Source organism: Stigmatopora argus, chromosome 21 (genome assembly GCF_051989625.1).
Source record: "Stigmatopora argus isolate UIUO_Sarg chromosome 21, RoL_Sarg_1.0, whole genome shotgun sequence".
Lineage (NCBI taxonomy): Eukaryota > Metazoa > Chordata > Actinopteri > Syngnathiformes > Syngnathidae > Stigmatopora > Stigmatopora argus.
In genome coordinates this window covers 13,148,581-13,174,035 of record NC_135407.1, presented here as the reverse complement: position 1 = coordinate 13,174,035, position 25,455 = coordinate 13,148,581, and the positions used below count along the sequence as shown (strand labels likewise).

The window sequence follows — 25,455 nt, the reverse complement described above, 5'->3', positions numbered from 1 at the left end:
CCACCTATTTTACGTTAAGAGTAGAAGCTCCTGGGGACGACCCCGGCCTATTGATAAAAATAGATTTTGTTGAAAGAAAGCCTCAACTCAGACCCGACATGGAAGAATTGACATCCGCTAAAAATCAAAACTGAGTTAAAGTTTTTGACACGACTTTTTTAAACTAGTTCAAAGCACTAATATCTGCAGCTAGAGGTTATGGTGACAACTTATGGTTAGCATACATGGCAGGAATGACTGAACTATATCAAATAGGTGAATGCGTCGCCTCTGCAGCCGAAAGACCCATAACTCGTACAGCTCCAGGTCCGGTTGTATCAAGTGAGTCACTAGAATGTTTAATGGGAATGGGTCAAGATGGTGTGCCAACCCACTGAGTGGTTCCAAAATTCATGGCCACAATTGACAGTTCTAAGGCCTAATCAAATACCACCTCAACCTACAGTAGGGCAAATAAGTATTTAGTCAACCACCAATTGTGCAAGTTATCCTACTTGAAAATATTAGAAAGGCCTGTAATTGTGAACATGGGTAAACCTGAAACATGAGAGACAGAATGTGGAAAAAAACAGAAAATCACATGGTTAGATTTTTTAAGATTTTATTTGCAAATCATGGTGGAAAATAAGTATTTATTTTAAGTACTATATATATATACACAAATAAGTATATATATTTGTATTTATTTATTTTCTTCTTTTTTCCACATTCTGTCTCTCATGGTTGACGTTTACCCATGTTGACAATTACAGGCCTCTCTAATCTATTCAAGTGGGAGAACTTGCACAATTGGTGGTTGACTAAATACTTATTTGCCCCAATGTTATTCTGCAATATATTGGCCCGGAAATTACACGTGTCCGAAAAAATGATGCTAATCCCGCCAGAAAAGCTTCTCTGTTAGGAGTAGCTTGTAATTGTTTTTCCATTGCCTTCTCCCTGTGTTCTATTGTTCATTTTCCTACTCTTGTTTGTCCGTCCTGCATTGCCATTGTGCTCGCGCAGCTGCGTGTGATTCGAAATTAGTTCCTGTTGTGTCTATTTAAACCCCACTGATTATAATGTAATTGTCGGATCGTCTGCCTTATTTCCCTTGCGTCACCTCGTTCCTCGATTCCCCGTGTTTTCCCTAGTCCGGTTTGGTTTTGCGTTTCGATTCCTTAGTCTTTGTTATCTAGTAAGATCCTGCCTAAGTTATTAAAGTTTTGTTATGAGCACTACTTCCCTCGTACTCGCCTGCCTCCCCGCGATTGGGTCCTATTCCTAGTAACCTCGCCTCAACGTCTCCACAAGGATGTAACATTCTCATTCTCGTGTCGATTCTCTTGGATTCTTTCCACATTGTGCTAATATTGTTGATGTAACAACGTGGTTGTTACGGCTGTCAGCCTGGGTATACATTCTGTAGTAGGTGGTGTTTTTTTGTTTGGTTCTTTTTTTGCAGGTACCTAGAGCTGTGGCTCCACCCCTGTGGCAGAGCCCTGCCCAGGCCAGCACAGATGTTACTATTTCCCAATCATCCCTCCTCCAATCAAGATCCACTTCCTGTCCTTATTTAAACCCTCTTATTTTTCGGTTCTGAGCTCAACTGCCTGTGATTGTAAATGCTGAGGCAGTGGAGTCCTGACGTTCTTTAGATAGCACCCATTGTCTAGAGATAAGTAGGTTTTGTTTGCCCCAGCTTCACCTGATTTGTAAGTACGATATTCATTGTTCCATTGAGTATTTATGTTGATAAAGTTAATTAATTTTGGCTGCATAGGGGGACTTGAGATAAGTAGACACCCCGGGGTATACATATAGTTGGCAGCACTTATACACGTATTTTTTCCCGTCTAGACTGATTATTACATCAGTTCTGACAGTGGCACCCTTAGGCCTTATTTCCTGTATTTTTGGGGGTGTTCATTTGAACACCTGTCTGGGAGGGTGTTTTTTTACCTTTTTCATTTGAGGGTGCCACTTTAGTATCTTTTGCTTCCCCTGTGTTGTCCCATAGTCCAGGTTTTCTGTGGACTTTGTTGTAAATAAATTATCATTTAATGCTACTTGCCTTGTGTGTCTGGCTCCTCATTGGCCCGTTTTTTCTGCTGTGGTAGTTGCGACTCCCTGGTACCTCTTACCAGAAGGGGGAGTCGTAACAGTGGTCTAATATTGACTCAACTACCCCACATGCTGACATTGTTTTCATTTGTGGCACTCAAATCTTTGAACTTTTTTCAACCCTCCCAAAAAATGGGGAGGGCAATGCGCTATCACCATCTACATTATTCCAGTAACCATCCATCACCTATCTGAAATTGACCTATCTGAAATTGGCATTGTGTCTGTCACTGTTAACAAAAATGTTGATAGGATTAATTACATTCACTATCAATTACAACGTACTGTTAACCTTACAACTGATTCATTAGAAGGGATATCTGAACAACTTAGTAGGACCTCTTTGACCACCTTACAAATCCGATTAGCCTTGGAAATGTTAATGCCTGAACAAGGTGGTGTATGTTCTATGTTTGGTGATCAATGCTGTACTTTCATTCCCAACAAAACAGCTCCTGATGGTAAACACACCAATTGCTGGCCACCAATTCAGAGTGTCTGCCGCCCGTGATCCTCGTCTTCCCACATCCTTCCCATCAGGTTTGATTTTCTTATTGAAAGTCTTTGTTATTTTTTGTTAATCCTGTCACAGTCGTTAAAGTTTTTGTTAGCGCACTTCACTCCCTGTCCTTGCTTGCTTCCTCACGTTTGGGTCCTACTACACCGTTACGACCCTGCAAAATCTTGACAGAATGATCCAACCAGCTATGTGTTACCGTTGTGGACGGAGAACTCCGAAGAAGGTAAATGCACACTAGCTGGACATGGATCTTTCTGTTTGATAGGGCCAGGCAAAGTTACAATGGGAGAAGCATGATGGCGTAGTCTTGCCTAACGTGTAGGTCGGTAGCCGAGAGGTCCGTAGAGAGATCCAAAGAAAAGGTAGAATATGTGTGGTCGAGATCGTGATCGTGGTCCGTGATCCGTGGTCGTGAGTGTGGTCAGGGTCCTGGGAACAAAACAAAATGTCGGTGATCAGACGAGGCAAACAAGGAGATGGTGCGAGAAAGTACTTAACAGTGAACTGATTAAGACGATCCGGCGTGACTATTCCCGAGTCGCGGAGGATGAAGGTCAGGCTACGCTGTCTGCCCGGAGCCGGCGGCGAGCACGCGGCGAGGAAGGAGGAGTGGAGCGGTTTTTGAAAGCCCGAGCTCCCGAGTCGGCACTCCATACGTCAGCTCTGCTTCGTGCTTCTCGCTTGCCAGTATGTGGTTATGCAATAACTTTTTTGATTCTGTGCAATCCTCCCTTGAAAATCCTTGCCAGCCAGGGGGTCTATTTTAGTGCCTGTTTAAGCCCCCCGCTCGCCAAAGCCAGCTCTGCCCCCCGTATTCAATCGCCCGTCCGGCACCCCGTTCTCAAGAGGCTGTGCCGGCGCCCTGTTCTCGAGCACCACTGCCGGCGCCCCGTTCTCAAGCGTCCGTGCTGAACTTTAATGTAACAAAAATGTTATATTTGACCTTAGAGGGTTAATGAATTATTTAGGTACAACTCATACATATATTGTGGTCCTTTAAGTAATTTCAGGTGACTAATTTTCAGTTTATGCATCTGCAGAATCAACCAATAGCTGTTTAAACAGATGACGACATTGGCTGTGACATGCATTTTTTTTAATGTGGGGGCTGCTACTGCCAGACTTGCGCGATTCGTGTGAAAAGGCGTTCTGTCAAATATACAATAGAACGCAGTGTGGTAGAAGTCTCATTAGTTACAGCGTGCCGATCAATTTTGTAAGTACATGCATGGTTTCATATACGCTTTAAGGATTAAAAAAACTTGATTCTCCATGTTGTTCCGTGAGTAAAAACGTAGATGTTGTGGTTTCATTTGGAGTGTATTAGTGTATTTGACGAATATCATTTTGGTTAGAACGAAACGGTCAGTTTGTTGATGTATGAATAAGGTAACAAGGTTCCGCGACTTTGTTCACAGCATCCCTTTCGCCACCAGTAAGTAACAACTATTTTTATTGTGCCCGCCTTTGTTGGTTGCGCTTCTTCACGGCGCCGTCAAGGCGTCTTTGTTTGAACTGTGGCATGTTCGTGGTGGCAGGGGTTTTGGGGGTAGGAGGGGGGTTAATAGGACAGCAGACTAACATAACCAGAAATTATGGCTCATGACAGATCATGAACAAAAATTAAATGCCGTACAACATTAGTGCGTCAACCTGTGTAGCAGGTCGTCGAACAAAGGAGGATTTTGTAATGAGCTCAGAAGATAAATTTATATTAGCCATACTTTTGCTATCTTTAAAAACACAATTTGACCGCTTAAGACATCGACTGAAATTGGGTATGAATTTAAATAGATGCATGACTGTGTGTACGTCACTTTTTTTAAATTGCCGTTCAAATATCGTTAATCTGCATCCTAACATGCAAACATCACCTAATAGCACTCAAACATAATTTACTCTCGAGACAACCTCGGGGGACGGATTTATTTAAACTGTATGCTTTTATTAATATATTTTCTTATTATTAGTATAACACCACCAAATTCATTGATACGTTTCAAACCAACTTCTTCCTCTGAGGTGCCATCTGGATGCGTAGTTATTGTGTAATAGTTACCATTCCCATATGCCTCAACTACCCCAAACGATTGCGAAATGTGTAAATACACACATTTAACCATGCACATTTCAATTGGTTCCTATGGATTTCCTTTCTCAATCAGGTAGAAAGAAACACTTCATTTCATTTATTTATTTTTTTGGGAGCTGGGCGGTGGTTCTTTGCAGTTTTGTTGAAAGCCATGGGGTGTCATCACTGAGCTTATTTTAAAATGGTTCCAAGTTCGCCACTCACTGAACAAGTTCGTCTTACATGTTTCTCTCTCCTAAATATTTCTGCATTTGTACTTTTATAGAAAATTAACAATACGAATTTAAAGATGGCAGCCCCTGAAGGTAAATGTCAGAATTCTTATTAATTATAATAAAGATTTATTGTTTTGACAAGCTGATTTTATTTTATCAAGATATGCAGGTCAAGGAGCTTGATAAGCGAGCCTCTGGCCAGGCCTTTGAGGTACTCATTGGTACTCCCACTCCAGACACTAAGAGTGACTTCCCCTTAGCTCCTTCAAAGAAAAAGGATGTCTCACTGGAGGAAATTCAGAGGAAGCTGGATGCTGCAGAAGAAAGGCGGAAGGTTAGTTACTAAATTAAGTTTTAGAAGAGTTTTGCTTAGGCATTATCAAAAAAGGGGGGTGTTTAATTTTTTAACTGCTTGCTTTTATTAACGTAAAGTTGTGTTTTTAAATTAGCATGCTGTGTGAGAATGTGATTTAGGAATATGTTCTACTTTTTTTATAGAGTCATGAAGCTGAGGTTTTGAAACATTTAGCAGGAAAACGTGAGCATGAAAAAGAAGTGCTGCAGAAGGCTATGGAAGACAATAACAATTTTAGCAAAATGGCCGAGGAGAAGCTAAATCAAAAAATGGAAGCCAATAAAGGGAAACGCACAGCAATGATGGCAGCAATGAATGAAAAATTCAAGGAAAAGGTGTTCCGCATAATTTAGTAAAGTGCTATTTTTATTTGATCATTTTTTAAATTTAATCTTTTCCCCATATTAGGACAAGAAATTAGAGGAGGTGCGAAAGAACAAGGAAACCAATTAAGGCCATTTGGAAGATTGAATTACACCACAAGCCTGAATTATAAAATGAGAATGCATTCATCGCTGTGTCTGTTTGACTTTTTTTAATTTAAATTGTTGATGTTAGCCAGCATATCTGTGTGGACTACCCTCTTAAAGTTGTTTCTTTTGTATTTCCCCTTTTCAAGGTACATGTGTATTTGTGCTTATTTTCAGTTACTCTCACATTAGTAACCTGATTAGACCTGTGCATTTACTATGCTTGCACAAATACCATACACCTTATTATCCCATGTGGTTTTGAAAACGCTTGTTGATTAGATTTTTCATCAATTGTGAAAAAAATCAGCAAGATAACATTTGTTTCACAGAGATGGGTGTAGTTTTATTGCACATACTGATAATTCTTTATTTTGATTAAAGTAGACATGTATTGCAGCATCAAGCATGTGATTTGATGCTTTAATTAGTAATCAATGCATGAGTTGGAAAGAGAGCAATACATCTCAGTTTCTCAACTGTATGAGTTACTTTTCTATTAGTGGGCAACATTGATAAGTAAATATTTGTTTTTCCTGTTAACAGCAGCTCATGTCTGTAAATATTTGCCAATGATCTCTATTATTGTCACATCTCTTAAATATTTTATTTTCATTTATTTATTCCATATTCTCTTGCCTTACTCTATAATGTTGGGTTGGCTCATATATTTTTATGGCTAAAATGATACATTCCGCATAACGATGGACAGGAATGGAGGACATATTCCGGGGTGACACAGGGTCTCTGGATATAGTAGCCAGGAAAAATAAAATGGGAAAGAGAAGAAAAAAAAAAAGAATAAGCCCAGATTGGCCGGCGGATGAGCGGTTAGCGCTTCGGCCTCATGGTTCTGGGGACCTGGGTTCAAATTTGGGTCGGTACACCTGTGTAGCATGTTCTCCCCGGGACTGTTTGGGTCTCCTCCGGGTAACCCGGTTTCCTCCCACATTCCAAAGACATGCATGGTAAGCTGGTTGGACACTAAATTGCCCTTATATATGAGTGTGAGCGTGAATGGTTGTTTGTCTCCTCGTGCCCTGCGATTGGCTGTCCACCGATTCAAGGTGTCCCCCGCCTGGTACTCGGATGATTTGCCTAAAGACGTTTCGCCGACGGACGTTTGACAGACGGACAGGTCGCCGAATGGACGCTTCGCCGAACGTTCATTCCGCCGAATGGAGGTTTCGCCGAAACGGGATTCGCTCGCTCGCCTCGCCCCCAGATCGTGTGTGTAGAAGTTTTTCAACCTCGGCCCGCTGGGCATATACGGCCCGTTAGGATTTTTAATCCGGCCCGCCGCCGGCGTGGTCCAAATTATAGTAAAAATCAATGATTCATTTCCCTTTGCCGCTCATCACTCTCAATTTATTAGTCTACCGTCAATGGCAGCTCGGGAATAAGCACTCTTGGGCGGGCATGTAAGCCCGGGAATAAGCACTCTTGGGCGGGCAGATGTAGCAGAACCGAGCCGTGAAATGACAGCAATCAGGTCAAATCCATCCTAAAACAGCATTTAATGATCAAATACAAATACTGGAGCTCTTTGGACATTAGAATCGGTTCAAATATCGGTAAAATGTCGCAAGATGTCGCAATAAGGAAAAAAACGTCTATATACGCCCAGTCGCCAAACGGGTCAAAATGCTCTCAAATTCGGTCAAATCGAGCCGAAAACAGCGTTTAATGATTAAATACAAATACTAGTATTTGTATATACAATACTAGTATTGTATTTTATACTTGTATTTTATTTAAAAGAAGACAAAGGAAATTCACATATTCTTCGTCGTCTTCCTTCTTTTTTTTTGCTTAGTATTCCCATAGGTATCATGTATACAGACTAGATTTCCGCGCGTTGTGAGGCAACGGAGCTAGACGTCGTCGCTTGTCGGCCATTTTAAGAACAGAGCCATTCGCCAAATGGCTCAAAATGCTCTCAAATTCGGTCAAATCCAGCCGAAAACAGCTTTTAATGATTAAATACAAATACTAGTAATTGTATATACAATACTAGTAGTTGTATTTAATCATGAAACGCATGTTTAGCCGTTTGGCGAATGGACGTATATAGACGTTTTTTTGCCTTATCACGACATCATCGCGACATTTTACCGAGGAATTCACTTCCTTGGGCTCGGTTCTAATATCCAAAGAGCTCCAGTATTTGTATTTAATCATTAAATGCTGTTTTAGGATGGATTTGACCCGATTGCTGTCATTTCACAGCTCGGTTCTGCTACATCTGCCCGCCCAAGAGTGCTTAATCCCGGGCTGACATGCCCACCCAAGAGTGCTTATTCACGGGCTGCCATTGACAGTAGACTAATGAATTGAGAGTGATTAGTGGCAAAGGGAAATGAATCATTGATTTTTACTATAATTTGGACAACGCCGGCGACGGGGGCCGTATATGGCCCGCGGGCCGAGGTTGAAAAACTTGTACACACACGATCCGGGGGCGGGGCGAGCGCGCAAATCCCGTTTCGGCTAAACCTCCGTTCGGCGGAACGTCCTTTCGGCGACCTGTCTGTCTGTCAATCGTCCGTCGGCGAAACGTCTTTAGGCGAATCATCCGGTCACGCCTCCAGCCCAAAAGTCAGCTGTGATAGGCTCCAGCACCCCTTGTGACCCTTGTGAGGATAAAGCGGTTCAGAAAATGAATGCATGAAAAGGATATGCCCATCCACCTAGATTGGAGGAAGTAAAAAAAAAACACACAAAGCACACTCAGTTAAATAGAGAGAGAATCAAGAATAAGACACAGAAGCTGCTGTTAAAGGGAAAGACAACACCTTTTTTTCTGAGCATCCCACATTAATAGTTTGTTTAACAAATTGAAAAACTGTTACGCTTTTGGGCAGATGACCCCAAAGAAGGCAAGAGTGATAACCCTGACGGTGGCAATATATCTTTATTGCGACTCAGTGAGCCTGGGCGAAGCGGACAGAGACGCGATCAGACAGGTCATGAACGTGGCGTGGAGGTTAAGAGCCATGAAGTCCGTAGGAGAATCCATGGCGAAGGTACAAAAGCCGTGAATCAGCCAGGTCAGTGAAGGGGGCATGGGGGTTGGGAGCCGTCAGGTCCGTGGGAGAATCCGTGGCGAAGGTACAAGATGCGTGCATCAGCCAGGTTGGTGAACGTATCATGGGGGTCGGAAGCTGTCAGGTCCGTAGGAGAATACAAAGTGATGGTACAAGGTGCGTGGGCATAGATGTGGTCCTAGAGCAAAAACAAGGAGTCGACGATCAGGCAAGAAGAACAAGAATTAACGCAAGAAGGCACTGATAGAGACGATCCAGCGGCGTGATCAAGCTCTGGGTGTTACGTACGGGGATGGAGGAACCCAAAGCAGGCGAGGGTGCGAGTCTGGTTCCTTCAAATATTTATTTTGATCGTCCGTGAGGCGGGCAAGCACAAGAGGGGACGGCGGAGGCGGGTCGTTGGCCGTAACGGGAAGGTCGGTTACCGTGGAGTCCATGTGGCGTGTACAGGTTCGAAGGCGCAGTCGTTATCCGTGGTCCGTGATCTGTGGTCGTTGTCCGTGGTGCGTGATCCGTGGTCGTTGTCCGTGGTCCGTGATCCGTGGTCGTGGGGGCAGAGCGTGGTCAGAATCCTGGGTGCAAACAAGAGGTCGAATATCAATGAGACAAGCAAGGAAAAACGCGAGAGGGTACCTCACAGTAATCTGTTCAGACGATCCAGCAGCATGGTTATGTTCCTGCTGGCTTTAAATACTCCTTGTAGACTAATTACTCACACCAGGCAGCACTCGAGTCATTAGGGGCTGGACCTGTGATAGGGTGACAGGCGCAACCAGCCACCAGTCTAGTCTGGGGCCTGACAGTACCTCCCCCTATGTGGGCCACCTAGCCCGTGACGAAGGGCCCCCGGGTGGTCTCGTTGGAAGTCCCTGATGAGGTCCTTGCAGAGGATGTGGCGGGGAGGAACCCAGCTGCGCTCCTCAGGACCATACCCCTCCCAGTCCACCAGGTAGTGCAGGCCGCAACCCCGGCGGCAGACGTCCAAAAGCCGTTCCACCAGAAATGCCGGGCCCCCCTCGATCATCAGCGGAGGGGGCGGGGGAGGGTTGGGGGGGACAAAGGGTTCGTTCGTGACTGGCTTGATCTGGGAAACATGGAAGGTGGGGTGGATGCGGAGGGGCGGTGGGAGCTTGAGGCGCACAGCACATGGATTTATTATCCGTTCGATCTTGTAGGGGCCGATGAAGCGCGGGCACAGCTTCCGGGACTCGGTTTTTAGGGGAAGATCACGGGAGGACAGCCAAACCTCTTGACCCACAACGTAGCTGGTGTGGGGGCATGACGGCGGTTGGCCTGCCCTTGGGCACGGTTGGAAGCAAGCTGAATTGCGGCCCAGGCCTTCTCCCAGATACGTCCACATCTGGTCAGGTGTGCCTGGACGGAGGGCACGACAAACTCCGCTTCCAGGGAAGGGAATAAGAGGGGTTGGTAGCCTAGGGAGCACTTGAAAGGGGAAAGGTTGGAGGAGGCGTTAGGGTGGGAGTTGTGGGCATATTCGATCCAGGGCAGATGTTCGCTCCAGGCGGTTGGGTCGGCATGGGTGGCGGAGCGTATCGCTGCCTCCAAATGCTGATTTGTGCGCTCACATTGACCGTTTGACTGCGGATGATATCCCGCGGAGAGGCTTGCGGTGATTTTCAGGGCTGAACAGAAGGCAGACCAGACGTGCGAAGTGAACTGTGGACCCTGGTCGGAGACGATGTTGGCCGGAATTCCCTGCAGGCGGAAAACATGCTGCGTGAGGAGGGCAGCTGTCTCCTGGGCTAAGGGTAGTTTTGGGAGGGCGATGAAGTGGGCCGCCTTGGAAAACTGGTCGACTATGGTGAGTATGGCGGTGTTACCCTGGGACTTGGGAAGGCCCGTAACGAAGTCGACCGCAATATGAGACCAGGGACGGCTAGGAATCTGGAGTGGGAGGAGTAGACCGGAGCTTGGCTTGGTGGAGGATTTGTTGCGTGCGCACACATGGCAGGCAGATACGAAAGATTGCGTATCTGCCCTTAATGTCGGCCACCAAAAGCGTTGGCGCAATACCGCCTGTGTGCGGCCAACTCCCGGGTGGCAGGTCAGGCGAGAGGTGTGGGCCCATTCTAGTACCTTGGACTGCATTAGGGTCGGAACATACAGGTCCTTATGCGTACCTCTTCTTGGGTCCGGCTCCAGCTCTTGGGCCCTCAATACCTCGGCCTCCAGCCCCGTTCTCATACTAGCCACCATGCAGGAGGGAGGTAGGATCGTTGGGGGCTCCTCCTCCGAGTCCGGGGACTGAAAAACACGAGGGTACCTCACAGTAATCTGTTTAGACGATCCAGCAGCATGGTCATGTTCCTGGTGGCTTTAAATACTCCTTATAGACTAATGACTCACACCTGTCAGCACTCGAGTCATTAGAGGCTGGACCTGTGATAGGGTGACAGGCGCAACCAGCCACCAGTCTAGTCTGGGGCCTGACACTGGTTGGCTTGAGTAGGTCAGTGATGATGTGTCACACCTGGTGTTGCTCGACTCGTCTGGTGCTGAGTGACAGGTGCATCCACCCACCTGTCTAGACCTGGGCCTGACAGTACCACGTGCCCTCTATGTGGGCCACCTGGCACGCGACATTGGGCTTCCGGGTGGGCCCGGCGAAATCCCCAAATAACGGTCTGGCAGATGATATGGCTACTCGTACCCCTTCTACTGCACAAGGTAATGTAGGCCGCGGCCCTGGCAGCGGACGTCCAGAATCTGCTCCAAATTTGAAAGCCCACCTCCTGTCAATGGACAGCGGTGAAAGTGGGGGCAGAACAGGTGGGGACAGTTGGCTCGTGTCGACCGGCTTGATGTGTGATACATGGAAGTTGGGATGGATGCAGAGGGCTGCAGGCGCATGGATTTACCACACGTTCAATTCCATAGGGATGGCAAAATGGGGCGACAGCTTCCTGAAGTCAGTCCTAAGGGGGAGATGTCGGGAGAACAACCAAGCCTTCTGGCTGATGACTTAGGCTGGCAATTTTGGCCTGTCTCTGGGTTTGCGTGGAGGAGCGTTGTAGCGCAGCCCTGGCATGGTCCCAGATACGAGTACATTTGGTGTGGTGTGCCTGGATGGGCAGCACAGCAATATACGCCACCAGAGACAGGAACATGGGGTGTTGATCGCCGCTGGAACACTGGAAAGGGGACAGGTTGGAAGAGGCATTAAGCTGTGAATTGTGGGCATACTCAATCCCAGGCAGCTGATCGCTCCAGGTGGTCGGTTGTTGTGGTGTAGCAGGGTGCTGCTTCCAGCTGCTGATTGGTATGCTGACATTGTCAATTCGTCTGTTGGTGATAGCCAGAGGAGAGGCTCACCGTAATGTTCAGACCTGAGCAGAATGCGGACCAGGTGAATTTTGGACCCTGGTCTGAGACAATGCCGGCAGGAATTCCATGCAGACGCAACCCATGCTGCACCAATAAATCGGCAGTTTCCTGGGCTGAGGGTAGCCCGCGGAGGGTGAAAAAAATGTGCTGCTTGGAAAAGCGGTCAACAATCGTCAGTATTACCATGTTGTCGCAAGATGTTGGGAGGCCGTTGACGAAGTTGACAGAAATGTGGGACCAAATGCGGCTACGGATCGGCAGTGGAAGAAATAGACCTGAATTTGGCTGGGTGGAGGCGGATACGAGTGAGAGGCAATCGTGCCTCATTGGCGCAACACTGCCAGTGTGAGGCTGACTCCTGGGTGGCAGGTCAGGCGAGAGGTGCGGTTGCATTTCAGTACCCTGGAATGAACCGAGGTAGGGACATACAAGTTCTTCTGTGTACCTTCTCTGGGATCAGGTTCCGCAATTTGGGTCCCCAGGACCTCTGTCTCATGGTCAGTGCTCATTGTCACCACTCAACAGGAGAGTGGTAAGATGGGTGTGGACTCTTCGTCAGAGTTCGAGGGTTGCAAAACACAGGACAGTAAATCAGCTTTCCCATTTTTAGAACCTGGGACATAAGACAGCATGAAATCAAATTTACTAAACAATATGCCTGTTATTCTAGATAACACCTACTGGGGCAGATAGCAACATGTGTTCATGAGCCAGGGTTGGGCTGGCCTTAAAGATATCAGACATTGCCGAAACAATGACGAAGAAGGGCAGATCTTCTTTACGTTCTCACTGTACTGTGCTCAGACGCGATTGCAAAGGACAGCGGATGTACTTCATTGTACTACTCTCAAGCTCTAAAAGACGCTGAGTTTTTCATTAAGGTAGGTCTTGCTTCCTGTCTCCAACCAGTGTGTTGTGCATTTTTCTTCCCCAACACGAGCATGGGAGCTGAGGTAAAATGGGCCTTGAGGTCACAGAAAGATGCTTCTTCTGCCTCTGACCAATGAAACTTGGTGGGGGTGAGCGCCGTGAGGGGGTCTATAGTATAGTATTGATAGATAAACCGTCCGAAGAAGTTTGTGAACCCCAAAAAGCGCTGTAATGGTTTCCATTGGGCCCAATCAGTCAATGACTGGATTGTGTTCCTTAAGCCATGGAAAGCCCAGGACAATGGGTGTTCCCAGGCAGTCCAAAACATAAAGACTGGAAACCCCCTGGTGGTTCCCAGATAAACAGAGGGGAACTCGCTCCCTCCGACACCGAGCCTGTTCCAGCTTTGTTTGAATTTCTAATCGTCATTGAAAAATGTCTCCTAAGTGTCCTGTGGAGCCACTGCCGCTTCCCTGTTGCGGAGAGGGGACTTAGGCTAAAAAGCAGAGCCACAGCAAGCCGGCAATCCAGTGGCAGGCCACTGGCCAGAACAGGCAGTGACACGGCACGTGGAGGAACAGTTCCCTAACATAATTGAAGTGAATGGTTGTCTTCCGGGGCAAGTTTTTTTGGAAGAGGATGCCTTCCCTGACATTCTTATTCAAAGATGAACTGAAAGTGTCAGGGTTCACATGGATCGCCTGACTTTCATTCATCATGTGTGGGAATGCTGCTGGCAGCTTCACTCAACAAGTTCGGCCATCCTAATGCTTTAAAAAACAAGAACAAAGCCACATTCCCTGTTTACTGGATGAGCAACCGGAAAGCCTGGATCACAAAAGCCTTGATAAACCATTTCATCCCGAACGCGAAGCTGTACCTTGCTGAAAGGGCGCGCCCCTTCAACGACTTGGACTCCAACTCTGATTAACCTGTTTTTTATTTATTTATATCAAGCGTAGAGGAACTATTTTCACAGTTCAGTCCAGATTTTAAAGTAGTATTTACATTTTTTTATAAATACAAATTATATTTAGATATTAGTACATTAATCTTTTCATATGATTATACCTGTAATATGTAATTAATACACTTCTTGATAATTGTACTTGTGTAATTGTATTTTTGTAGCGGCACGAAACATGTAGTAGGGTAGTAAAAATAGGGGTGATTCTACTTTGCGGCTTTTCGATTATTGAGTCTAGCCTACATTATCCACAATATTCGAGGGATTACCAGAGCTGCCAACCTCCGTCGACTCCATTTCAGGAGTACCCTTCTCCCATTTACAGAGTATTTCCAGAGTGAATGCGATTCACACAGAATCGATATAAAATGTAAAAAAAATAAGCTTAGGACAATTTAAAGGACACTGTTATATTATGTTTTTACATTAATTCAAATATTGTGTTTTTGCAAACTATTGAAAAAGTACAGCCTAATGAAAATTTGTTTATCTTTGTGTTTTGGTCCTTCTACGTGTGTCAGTAATTCCACCATCTGTCACGCTATAGTCACAAATGCATGTTCTGCAATGTGCAAATGTCGCTCCTTTTGGAGACGGCGTCAAATTGGGATATTTGGTCGAATAAGAAGCAATAAAGTTCTGCGAGTGTCTGGATTTCTTAAAAGTTTCATCCAAATTATGATCCATTTTGCGCTTATTCCGAGGATGCATATTGATAAGGCTTAGCAGTGCTGTGTACGCCTACTTCCTTTCGAACAACCCCGGAAATGATAGGATTTGTTTCAAAAAAAAAAGACTGGTGATTTAGTCAGCCTTAATAATACTTACTTAAAATGAAAACGAAAATGTTAAAGCGATAGAGGCTACCTATGCAATCGATTCCGAATCGACTACCACACTGAAGTCACAGAAGACGAATCATTCGTCAGAACTTGTAGCTCGGATGATTCCAATGCACTCGTGTTACCGAATTCTTCCGGTTTACAGTGCAGTTGAATCAAGATGGCGGAAGCCTTAACGATGGTGTGAATTCCGAGGCATTTAACTTGGAAATTTGGTACTTTTCCGAAATGGTTGCTTAAAAAAATCGAACTGAATTTTTTGGGGATTTCCGGAATTTAGGGAGGTTGTCCGGAGTCCTGGAGTTTGCGTTGCATTTCGGGAGAAACTTCTGAATTTCTGGTGTAGTTGGCAACCCTGGATTACTGTAAAATGGAGTTGGGGTGCTTCTTGCAATAAAGCATCTGCTGATGTGCCTGAACCTCCCTGAGACTCAGTTTTTTTATGTTGTCTCCGTTTTTCTTAAAATCCCCCAGAACAGAAAACGAGCACATGGCTTACTAGGTACGAGGTCAAGACACAACGCTAACAAACCTTAAATCCAAACTTCAGGGGAACAAGCAACAACCAAAGAACAAAACCAAGCTTACTGGGGCAGGGGTTTATACGGGGTCATGAGGAATACTCAACTGGAAAGACATGAACAACAACTGAGCAGAACAGAACAGACAATCTGACAGAGGAAGCCAAAGACCAAGGGTTTATGTAGACAGATAAGGGTTGACGAGAGAATCAGAAACACCTGGTGATATGAGAGGCAGTGAGCAGGAGAGACACCAGTGGTGGGAAACAACAGGTGAACACAATGGGTAATCACATCGAGATGCCACACCGGGGAAATAGCCAAAACTACAAACTAACAAATTAAACCCCCCCAAAAGAAGAAAAAAACTATATACCTAATGGCAATGTAGTTTGACCTTTCATGGCATCACATTTAAAGAACCCCACAGCAACAACACTGACTCTTGACAGTTAGATGGAACCAAGCGTGGCAGACAGTGAACTCGGATAGAGAAGATAAGGACTTTGTAGATGTTTGAATACTTTGACATATATTAACATTAGGCCAATAAAGCACAATCAAATTCAGTTTTGCTTCTGCTGGCTTTTTTTTAAAACACGCATGCATCCTAGCATGCATGCAGGCATATGTTTCATGCTAACACTACCATTTGTTATGCCCAAAGAATACTAAGTAAGGGTAAAACAACTACTGTGTCTATTAATTAAAGGTAAATCAGACATAATTTAGATATTTTGATTCTTAAAAACATATTATTTTTGTTTTTTAGGAGCATTGTGACAGTCCCACTATTCTCTCTAAGCAACATGGCTTGCTTGGTCATTTAAATGTCAAATATTGTTAGGAGCAGCCTGCTATTGTTTTTCCCGACTCTCGTTTGTCCCTCCTGCCTTGCCGTTGTGTTCGCGCAGCTGTGCGTGATTCGAAATTAGTCCCTGATGTGTCTATTTAAACCCCACTGAGTTTAATGTCATTGTCGGATCGTCTGCCTAAATTCCCTTACCATGCATCCACGTTACCTTGTTCCTCGATTCCATGTATTTTCCCTAGTCCGGTTTGCTTTCATGTTTCGTTTCTCAAGTCCTTGTTATTTTGTAAGGTCCCTCCTAAGTTATTAAAGTTTTGGTTATGAGCACAATTTGCCTCGTCCTCACCTACTTCCCCGCGATTGGGTCCTAATCCCTCGTACCTCGCCTCGACGTCTCCCGTGGACGTAACAAATATTGACTTTTTATGGACAATATTTATAATTTGTGACATTAAGAATTCAAATTTGGCATATAAATTCTAAATGATTAAAAATGGATACAGTTTTTGATAGGTTCACCAATAGGCATTTCCAAATGCATGCACAAATAAAAGAGACAGGAGACTCATCTGTGGTGTTCTTGCAAGAGAGAATCAAACTGACGCGCCTTCTTCCAAGTTCATTCTGCCGTTAGACGCATCTCTCTTGCTGTTTATTAACTTCAGACATGATCTGCAGGCCTTCAACGGCTCTGGTTAGGAACCCATTGGGTGACGTGTCGTTGAGTGCAACATTTCCAAACATTGCACACACCCCCTGCTCCACCAAGAGCACATCAACGGTCAGAAGCATATCAACCGCTTTGCGGTCCTGGAAAGCCATGAGACTGGTGGCTGCCAGCTGTTCCTTCATTGCTGCAAATCCAATTTCTGTTTTATTTCTTGACATTGTAATGGATGTTGTTCACCCTATTCATATTTTTATTTGGCGTAACCCAAAGAAAAATAGACTCCTGCTTCAATCTGGCAAACCAACCCATAAGTCGGATCGCCATCCCTCGATGAGGCTCAACGTCGTCGAGAGAGGCAAGCCGCCGCACCAAAATTCGGAGCCGCAAATTGTATCTCGTCCACTCTAAAACAGATACTGGTAAAAACTGTGAAACCAAAGCACATAGTCCTGTTTCTTTTTTGACAGGAGTTATATAATTTATTTGCACCACTTCACCACCATAAACCAAAACGTGGAATCAGTGGCGCCGTTTGTCTTGGAGAATGGGCACACCATGTCTCATCTACCCCACCCAGATTCAGACCATGCCCTGTAAGGTTCAAACAGGGAAAGTTAGCACAGTGGAAAAATTGGCTTGTCATTTACTGCTTTCATAACAGGATAGACACTGTTTCAATATTTTTCCTTTTCTTTACAAGTAGGACACGTTTTTTTCTTTTGTAAAAACACTTTACTCAAAGAATGATGATTGAGGGAGTTGTTATATCCGATCGTATTTTCCCTCGTCTGGTCATTTGTTTTAACCCTTTGTAAGAAGGTTTAGTCTCAATTGAAATGCTTTCACCTTTTTTGTATACGGAGACAATAAAACAAATATAAAAGAGTTCCCTATAATTTATTGCACATGTGTCAAACCGATTCCGCCGAGGGCCGCAGTGGGTCCTGGTCTTTGTTCCAACCGATCGAGTGCCGACATTTTAACCAATCAGGTGTCTTCTAAAATAAGTAGCACCTGACTTTAATGAACTGATTACACTTGCATAAGGTATCCTCTTGTTGAGTTGGAATGAAAACCTGCACCCACCACGGCCCTGTGAGGACCGGTTTGACACCCCTGGTTTATTGCATTGCTCGCTGAGCAATAATCTTTCCAATCAATATTGGAATGTTTGCTGTTTCATTTTATTACGTCAGAAAGTTGTTCTCACCTGTCTCCTCAAATGTTTCAACTGAGAGAACCCTCTTAGAGTGCAAAGGTGGATCCACATCCCCCTCTCGGCTATTTTCATGTCTGCTGGTTAGTCAGCAAAACGTTGGACGTTCCTACTTTGGGTCGTGCTAGTGCTTCTTCTTTATACTGTAGGTTGAGCACCCAGGCTCCTGGCGCCACCGTTGGTCCAGTCCGTTTCCTGTTGAGAAGCACAGTCTCCTTCTGCTAGCCCAAATTCAATACGTTTCCTTAAAGATTTTTCTTTTGATGTAGTCAGTCAGATTAGCCTCATCATCCAGTTTCAATCGTGTAGTGAATAATGGCAATTTGTATGGTCTACCAAATAGGATTTTCATATGTTGTTGTCCGGTTGAACTTGTTATGTAGGCGCAGTGATTTCATAACGAGATATGGAACCTTTTGTCAATCCAGCCCATTATTTTGTTAACACAATTTGGGTGCCATTATCACTATAAATCAATGGTTCTTTGGAATTTAAAATCGTGCACTGATATGCCGAGCACAGGTTAAGCACAACTTAACACTATAAATTGTGTAGTGGCACCGTACCAAGGCCACCATCCCCCCTGTCGAGACATAGGACTTCCCATGACTCAATATGTACAAATTTGTGTTTTTTTCTCAATGCTCCCAAATTTCCCATTTCACAGAACAGATGCTCTTTTTAACCGCATTTGAAACCTCCATTTTGGAGGCGTGTGAAAACAGGAGTGAGAAGTCAATAGACATCTCAGCTCTCAAAACTAATGAAGGTCCACCGGATCTTCCCAAGGGAGGGGTGCAAAAACAGTTTTGAGAAGTCGATAGTCTCAAAACAAATGAAGGTCCACCGGATCTTCTCCATATTCCAGCTGTCCAAGAGGAGTGTTTTTAGGCTAACTCAGGAGCGAGCATTTACACGGTTCCAAGCAGATGTACCGTATTTTCACCACTATATGGCGCATCGTATTTTAGCTGCAGTGTCAGTAACGAGTGCTATTTCTGTATTTTAAACACACAAAGGACGCACCGTTTTTTTAGACGCATATATATTATATATGCATATCAAACCGCAATAGCGCTGGCTACCGGAAACAGCCCCACACTCTATTTCCGGTTTCCGGTGCGCAGTGACTGCTGGGATATATAGTTCTTGCACGCTACAACCACACGCTAAAACACGTTTTTAAAAAGGCAACGGAAGCAAAAGGCCACAATCCATTTGCAAATAGTAGCTAGCTAGTAGCTAGCGTAACTAGCCCGGGCTGTGTTCCATGCTTCGCAAGGCTGCGTTGATGCCGATCGCAGGCCACAATCCATTCGCAAATAGTAGCTAGCTATTAGCTAGCGTAACTAGCCCGGGGCTGTGTTCCATGCTTCGCAAGGCTGTGTTGATGCCGATCGCCAGGCCACAATCCATTCGCAAATAGTAGCTAGCTAGTAGCTGGCGTAACTAGCCCGGGGCTGTGTTCCATGCTTCGCAAGGCTGTGTTGATGCTGATCGCCAGGCCACAATCCATTCGCAAATAGTAGCTAGCTAGTAGCTAGCGTAACTAGCCCGGCGCTGCCTGCCACCCTTCGTCAAGCTGTGCTGATGTCGATGTATACAGGCCACAATCCATTGGGTGTATTGACAAAAGAACTACATATCCCAGCGATCACTGCGCAGTACTTTTTCTACAGGGAAAATAGTAGAGTCGGGGGCTGCTTTCCGTAGTTGTGAGAGATGGTGTACCCTATCGACTGATTTATTTTATTTTATCGTGATAACAATTTTAGTATTGGTCCATATATAAAGCGCACTGGACTATAAGGCGCCCTGTCTATTTTGGAGTAAATTTAAGACTTTGATGTGCGCCTTATAGTCGTGAAAATACGGTACTCTGCAATAAGCTAAGTAAAGCAAAGCGTTCTTCATTGCAAGCAAATATATAATAATGTAAGACTAATAACCCTAACAGTTTTGTAATATCCTCCTCCATCTGCTGTTGGATAAAGAACTTCCTAACCAACCGACCACAAACTGTAGACTTGGTTCCCACCTTTCTTCCTCCATTACACTGAGCACTGGCTCCCCTCAAGGCTGTGTACTGAGTCCTCTTCTGTACTCCCTGTACACTTATGACTGTACACCAACCCACCAGTCCAACTACATCATCAAATTTGCTGATGACACCACTATGGTCGGACTCATCTCAGAAGGGGATGAGGCGGCCTATAGAGACGAGGTCAACAAACTGTCTTCGTGGTGCTCGATGAACAACCTCACACTGAACAACACAAAAACTAAAGAAATAATCCTGGACTTCCGCAAACAGAGCACAGATCTGGCCCCACTCCTCATAAATGGAGTTTGTGTAGACAGGGTCCAGTCCTTTAAATTCCTGGGGGTCCACGTCACGGACAAGCTCTCCTGGTCCACAAACACCACGGCAGTGGTGAAGAAGGCCCAGAAACGACTCCATTTCCTGAGGGTACTCAGGAGGAACAACTTGGACACTAAGCTTTTGGTAATCTTCTATAAAGCCACTGTGGAGAGCATCCTGGCATACGGCATCACAGTGTGGTACGCTGGAAGCACGGCAGCAGACAAAAAGGCCATGCAGAGAGTGATCAACACTGCCCAAAGGATCGTCGGCTGCTCTCTGCCCTCACTGGAAGAGATTGCCAGCCCTCGTTACCTCAGCAGAGCCGGGAACATTGTTGGGGACCCGGACCACCCTGGTCACGAACTGTTCCAGCTGCTTCCCTCTGGCAGGCGCTACCGGTCTCACAAGACACGGACAAAGAGGCTTAAGGACAGCTTCTTTCCCACAGCCATCAGGACTCTAAATTGCAGTAGCACGACACACAATACCCTCTGTGTAACAACTTCGGGGTGAGGAAACATGAAGGACGTTGGGCGGCGATCTGCCTCCTGCTGGCTGACTGAAGGTAAGTAGGCAGACAGTGGGAGGTAAGTGATCCATTTTATTCTTTGTTGGCATCGGTGAGGCAAACCTTTTCACAGTCACCGGGAGTTGGTTGCGCTCGGGAGGTGATGCGATGTATCCATCACGGCAGAATGCCAGCAAGTCTGAAACTATCACTTGGTTGGGCTCTTGCCTGAGAAAAGCACACTTTGTGGAGAAGCACTTTCAATTTCGTCATATGCAGCTGGGTATAATGACAATTAAGCTTTTGTCTAGTCAATGATGATGACAAGCCTAAGTCTGATTTTATTTATTTTTATATTGTAATATTTGTCTAAAAGACTATCAAGTCATGTCGCTATATTAAGAAAAAAATGTAAATGTGACGTTGATGTTCTGAACGGCAAGCCGTGTTAAAGTGGATCCACACACAACTCAGGAAAAGAATCGTGATTTACAACATAAATGTTTATTAACAAAGGAGCATGCAAAAACGCGAGCATCAGAAGAGACAATAAAAGCGGGACCGAGTCAGCGAATAAAACTAAGAAGCAACGTATAAAAAAACAGCACAACCGAGTCGGCGAGTATAACTAAGAAGCAAAGTATAACAAAAATGGCATGACCAAGTCGGCGAGTACAACTAAGGATGCAAAGTACAAAATTACACAAAATACTAACGTCTAACTTCTCAGAGGATTGTCGGGCAAACACGGCGGTAAGCAAGGGCAAGGCAAACAATACTCAGACAATCCGCTGGTTGTTGCAGGTGTTCTTAAATACCGGATGCACCAATCCGCTGCAGGTGTGTTGATACCGCCCTGGCTCACTGGCTTAATCAGCTGCTGAAAAGAAACAAGTCCTCGTAGGCAGCAGACACTTTTGAAATAATCCTACTATCCCATCAGCATTTAAATATTACCCTCATGTCAGGTGGGGGTGAAGATCTGAACAAAGGAGAAACATACCTGTCAACCTCTGCCGATAACTGCCCTTATAAATGATTATTGATTCCCCTTACAAACCCCCCAAAAATCTTACAAACACCGTACGAGTCGTACAGTGTTTGTAAGGTTTTTTGGGGGTTTGTAAGGGGAATCAATAATCATTTATAAGGGCAGTTATTGGCAGAGGTTGACAGGTATGGAGAAATACTGACACGAAGATGTATTTATCACACAACTTGGTGCAAAGGGGCCTACCATGTATTTCCATTTCTACGCCTTTGATTTTGCTCACAAAAAACAGAAGCAAGTGTCGCAGTTATGTTTATTCATTATGTGTACAGTAAATTTTGCCAATTCTAATAGGTCAGTGGGTGTTACACATGTTGCCATTAAAGAAGTATGCATGAAGTAGTGCTACATTAATAGACAACTTTAACTACTACAGAAACAGCAAAAATCTGTAGTGTTCTCGAACTACTCAAAATTCAGAATGAAGAAACACCTAATGTGGATTAACCAATGTCTCCAAACAACAATAGACATCCAATCTATTTGTTAATGAGGAATGCCAGCACCTCCAAGTTAAAATGGAATGGATATCTGTTGTTATTCCTCTAATAATTTAACGTATTTACTCGCATATAAGCCGCCCGCACATATAAGCACACAATTGAATTTATCTGTTTATCTTTTCTCTATTTTGGAATAAATGACCTTTTCGGCCGCATTGCCTTGCGTCATGGCGTTATGGTGATTTCGTCTTTGTCACCTTGCAGTTTCATGCGTATTGTCTTTTTATGTGCATATAAGCCATACCCACAGATCAGTCATCATTTTTTTGCCGACAAATGCGGTTTATAAGTGAGTAAATACGGTATGTGAATGACATGCAATGCCCACCTATACCCATTTCCTAATTTCTCGCACAAAATCAATATTGTCAAGAAAAGAGGAATTAAAGCTAATGACAGTGGATTAGTTTCTGGTGTTGGATGTAACAATGGTATGTAACTAAACTGTGTAAAAAGCACAGAAAATGAATTATGCATATTAGTTATCTTTAATCTATTATGTTTTGTGTCATACCGCGAGAGGTCAATCATTATAATCTAAGAAAAACAATGAGGGCTTAAATGTAATTTTTGTTTCAACTTTTCCTGCTAAAAGTGTGGTGTAGCCAAAGCTGGTCACGTTAACTGGAGTAGGTTTGGCCTTAGAGTGCTCACACATAAATCCATCAAAATCTACACCTCAGTCCTCAAATACCTCTAGGAACAGAGGTGGAAATAACTCGTTTGGGCACTCTACTTTCATGTGTAGGAATCTACTTGCATGGCAGGCACCAATCATTCGCAGGTCTGTCACTTTCATTAGCAACTTTGGCCAGAAATTAGAAACTTTATGTTTGCGGTAGTTTATGTAGTGTTCGAAAGCCAGCAGGAACTCCTCTTGGCAGCGTTCAATCTGCTCCACGCTACTCAGCCCTGGCCGATCTGATGAAAGACAGCATGGATTAAATGTTTTGGAAGGTTATTGTAATACATATGGAAACGTTTGAAATAAAAAATAATGTTGATGGAGATTTCACTGCTCCAGTACATCGCTTTTTTATATTAAGTATTTAAAAAAAATCATAAAAGTGTCAAAATTCATGCTGAAACTCCTAAATGCAAGACGTGATAAAAAATGACGGAAGTCAGGGCTATGGTTCTTTTTCTGCACTAAATTGGGTGGAAGAAGCGATATTTCACCAGGCAAAGTACTTAAGGCATGTGCTGAGCAACCAGCACCAGTCTGCACATACATTTTCAACTTTTCACGAGAACACGAGTCGCACCCTGCCTAAATTCAGCCACCATCAGCCCAGTACCCAAGAAGTCACCCGCAAACAATCTGGGTGACTACCGCCAAGTAGCTCTCACACCAATCATCACAAAGTGCTTTGAAAAATTGGTACTGAAACACATCAAAGCCTGTCTTCCCCTCATCCATGACCCGCATCAGTTTGCATATTGGCCGAATAGATCCACTAAAGATGCAACAACCACCGCCCTCCACGCTGCACTGAGCCACCATGACAAAAGAGGTACCGTATTTTCTCGCATATATCGTATTTGTAGCTCAAAAAATGATAACTGAATTAAGGGTACAGCTTTATGTGCACAAATTAGACTTGACATGCACGAAACTGCAAGGTGACAGACGAAACCCCATAATGCAAGACAATGCCTATCCCAGCTGACTTCGGGCCAGAGGCAGGGGACACCCTGAATCGGTGGCCAGCCGATCGCAGTTAGCATGACTATATATTGATTATTTATCTGCTTCATTTTGTTGAGTCTATAGACTCAGCGAGTGGTGCGCTCTGAATACTGAACTCGAAAACCATGGAACTCATCCTAGACTTCCGTCAGAACAAGGCCGCTCCGCTCTGCTGGTCTCACTTGGACTACTTATTTATTGATTAATTATCAATGTTTTATGTATTATTTACCCTTGTTTTTGTTGTTGTTGTATTTGTGCACTTTGTGATGAAGCTCTAAGTCTCATTATACTTGTATAATGACAATAAAAAACATTCAATTCAATTCAAGAATGTCTTGCCGAATAATATAAAAGGCCCAGAAGGATGACATCATGCCTTCTCCTGTTTTGTTGCGAGTGAATTTCTCATTGCCCACATCACCTGTGGAGAAAGACTAAGGCAAGGCTATTCCAGCATTGTTTGGATTTTGAACTCACCGTTGAAAATGTGTTCTACACGTCCTGGGCCATCTGAGGCATCAAATAAGCCCAAGAAAAAAGAAAACATGATGACAGTGACCGAAAATGTGATGTTCCTAGTTATGCTAAAGGCGTAGCACGCGATTGCGGCATAAATGAATCTAGAATGCGTTATACCAATAAAGAAGAAGCGAACATTCGGAAAACGGCAAGAATATTTTCCAAGGACACCAAGCGAGTGGTAATCACAAAGAATAAAAAAATTAACCAGCATGATAAGGCTGTAGATACGGCCATGAAGCCGGCATGACGAGAAGATGTCAACACACTGTTCAATGTTACGATGAAGAATATGGTCTTCCTTCTGCAGGAGATCTTTAATATGGCACACAGTTTGCAACAACAGGTCCAGGAAATTGATGACAGCATGGTTATTGAATTTGGCAATCGTCTGATAGATCCTTGTACAAAAGCATATTTGTACAAGAAAACAAATGGCAGTCGCCATTCTCTTTGTGCGGCGAAAACCTCTCGCAGAAAGAAGCTCCGCCGTTGCCCCTACGGCGCGAGAGAACTTGGACTAAAGATCCCAATAACCTGTTTTTTTATTATTATTTTTTCATTCAAGCGGAGAGGAACTACTTTCACTGTGAGTACAGTATTTAAAGTATTTACTTTACTTTATTTTTTATAATAATATTTAGATATTAATACATTACAGCCTTTTCATATGCATATAACGGTAACATATATACCGTTATCCCTCAAATATTGTGGTTAATGTAGACCAGACACAGCTGCAATAATCGAAAAATCGGAAAGTAGGCTCATC

At 44.3% G+C, this 25,455-nt stretch overlaps 2 protein-coding genes across 6 annotated transcripts in view; one reads left to right on the top strand and one right to left on the bottom strand.

Moving 5' to 3' along the window:
• The first annotated feature begins 1,564 nt into the window (after window positions 1-1,564).
• Window positions 1,565-6,161, top strand: LOC144067257 (stathmin-like). 4 transcript variants are annotated; one of them, XM_077590852.1, is made up of 7 exons: window positions 1,565-1,694; window positions 2,556-2,643; window positions 2,795-2,846; window positions 4,981-5,020; window positions 5,092-5,264; window positions 5,429-5,620; window positions 5,694-6,161. In XM_077590852.1, exons 3-7 carry the CDS (start codon window positions 2,796-2,798, stop codon window positions 5,736-5,738), a joined length of 501 nt encoding a protein of 166 aa, XP_077446978.1. In that variant the 5' UTR covers window positions 1,565-1,694; window positions 2,556-2,643; window position 2,795; the 3' UTR covers window positions 5,739-6,161. The 4 variants fall into 4 exon arrangements, with proteins under 4 accessions (XP_077446978.1, XP_077446979.1, XP_077446977.1 ...); XM_077590853.1 differs by lacking the exon at window positions 2,795-2,846; XM_077590854.1 differs by lacking the exons at window positions 1,565-1,694; window positions 2,556-2,643; window positions 2,795-2,846 and adding exons at window positions 3,707-3,839; window positions 4,042-4,058.
• Window positions 6,162-21,399: 15,238 nt separating this feature from the next.
• Window positions 21,400-25,455, bottom strand: part of LOC144067255 (thyroid hormone receptor beta-like) — a 66,976-nt gene continuing 62,920 nt past the window's right edge. Inside the window, exon 8 of one of the 2 annotated variants that reach the window (XM_077590850.1) lies at window positions 21,400-21,797. In XM_077590850.1, coding sequence (XP_077446976.1) covers window positions 21,787-21,797 — 11 coding nt within the window. In that variant the 3' untranslated portion in view covers window positions 21,400-21,786. Of the gene's footprint in view, window positions 21,798-22,527; window positions 23,393-25,455 lie in introns of those variants that run through there. The other variant, XM_077590849.1, reaches the window with a different exon arrangement.

Bases quoted from the DNA above. Each gene is read 5' to 3' on its own strand.
- LOC144067257 (XM_077590851.1), top strand. From the start codon at position 3,723: ATGTGGGGGCTGCTACTGCCAGACTTGCGCGATTCGTGTGAAAAGGCG. The intron at 5,021-5,091 runs GTAAATGTCAGA...TATTTTATCAAG, and splicing joins AAAGATGGCAGCCCCTGAAG to ATATGCAGGTCAAGGAGCTT. The intron at 5,621-5,693 runs GTGTTCCGCATA...TCCCCATATTAG, and splicing joins ATGAAAAATTCAAGGAAAAG to GACAAGAAATTAGAGGAGGT.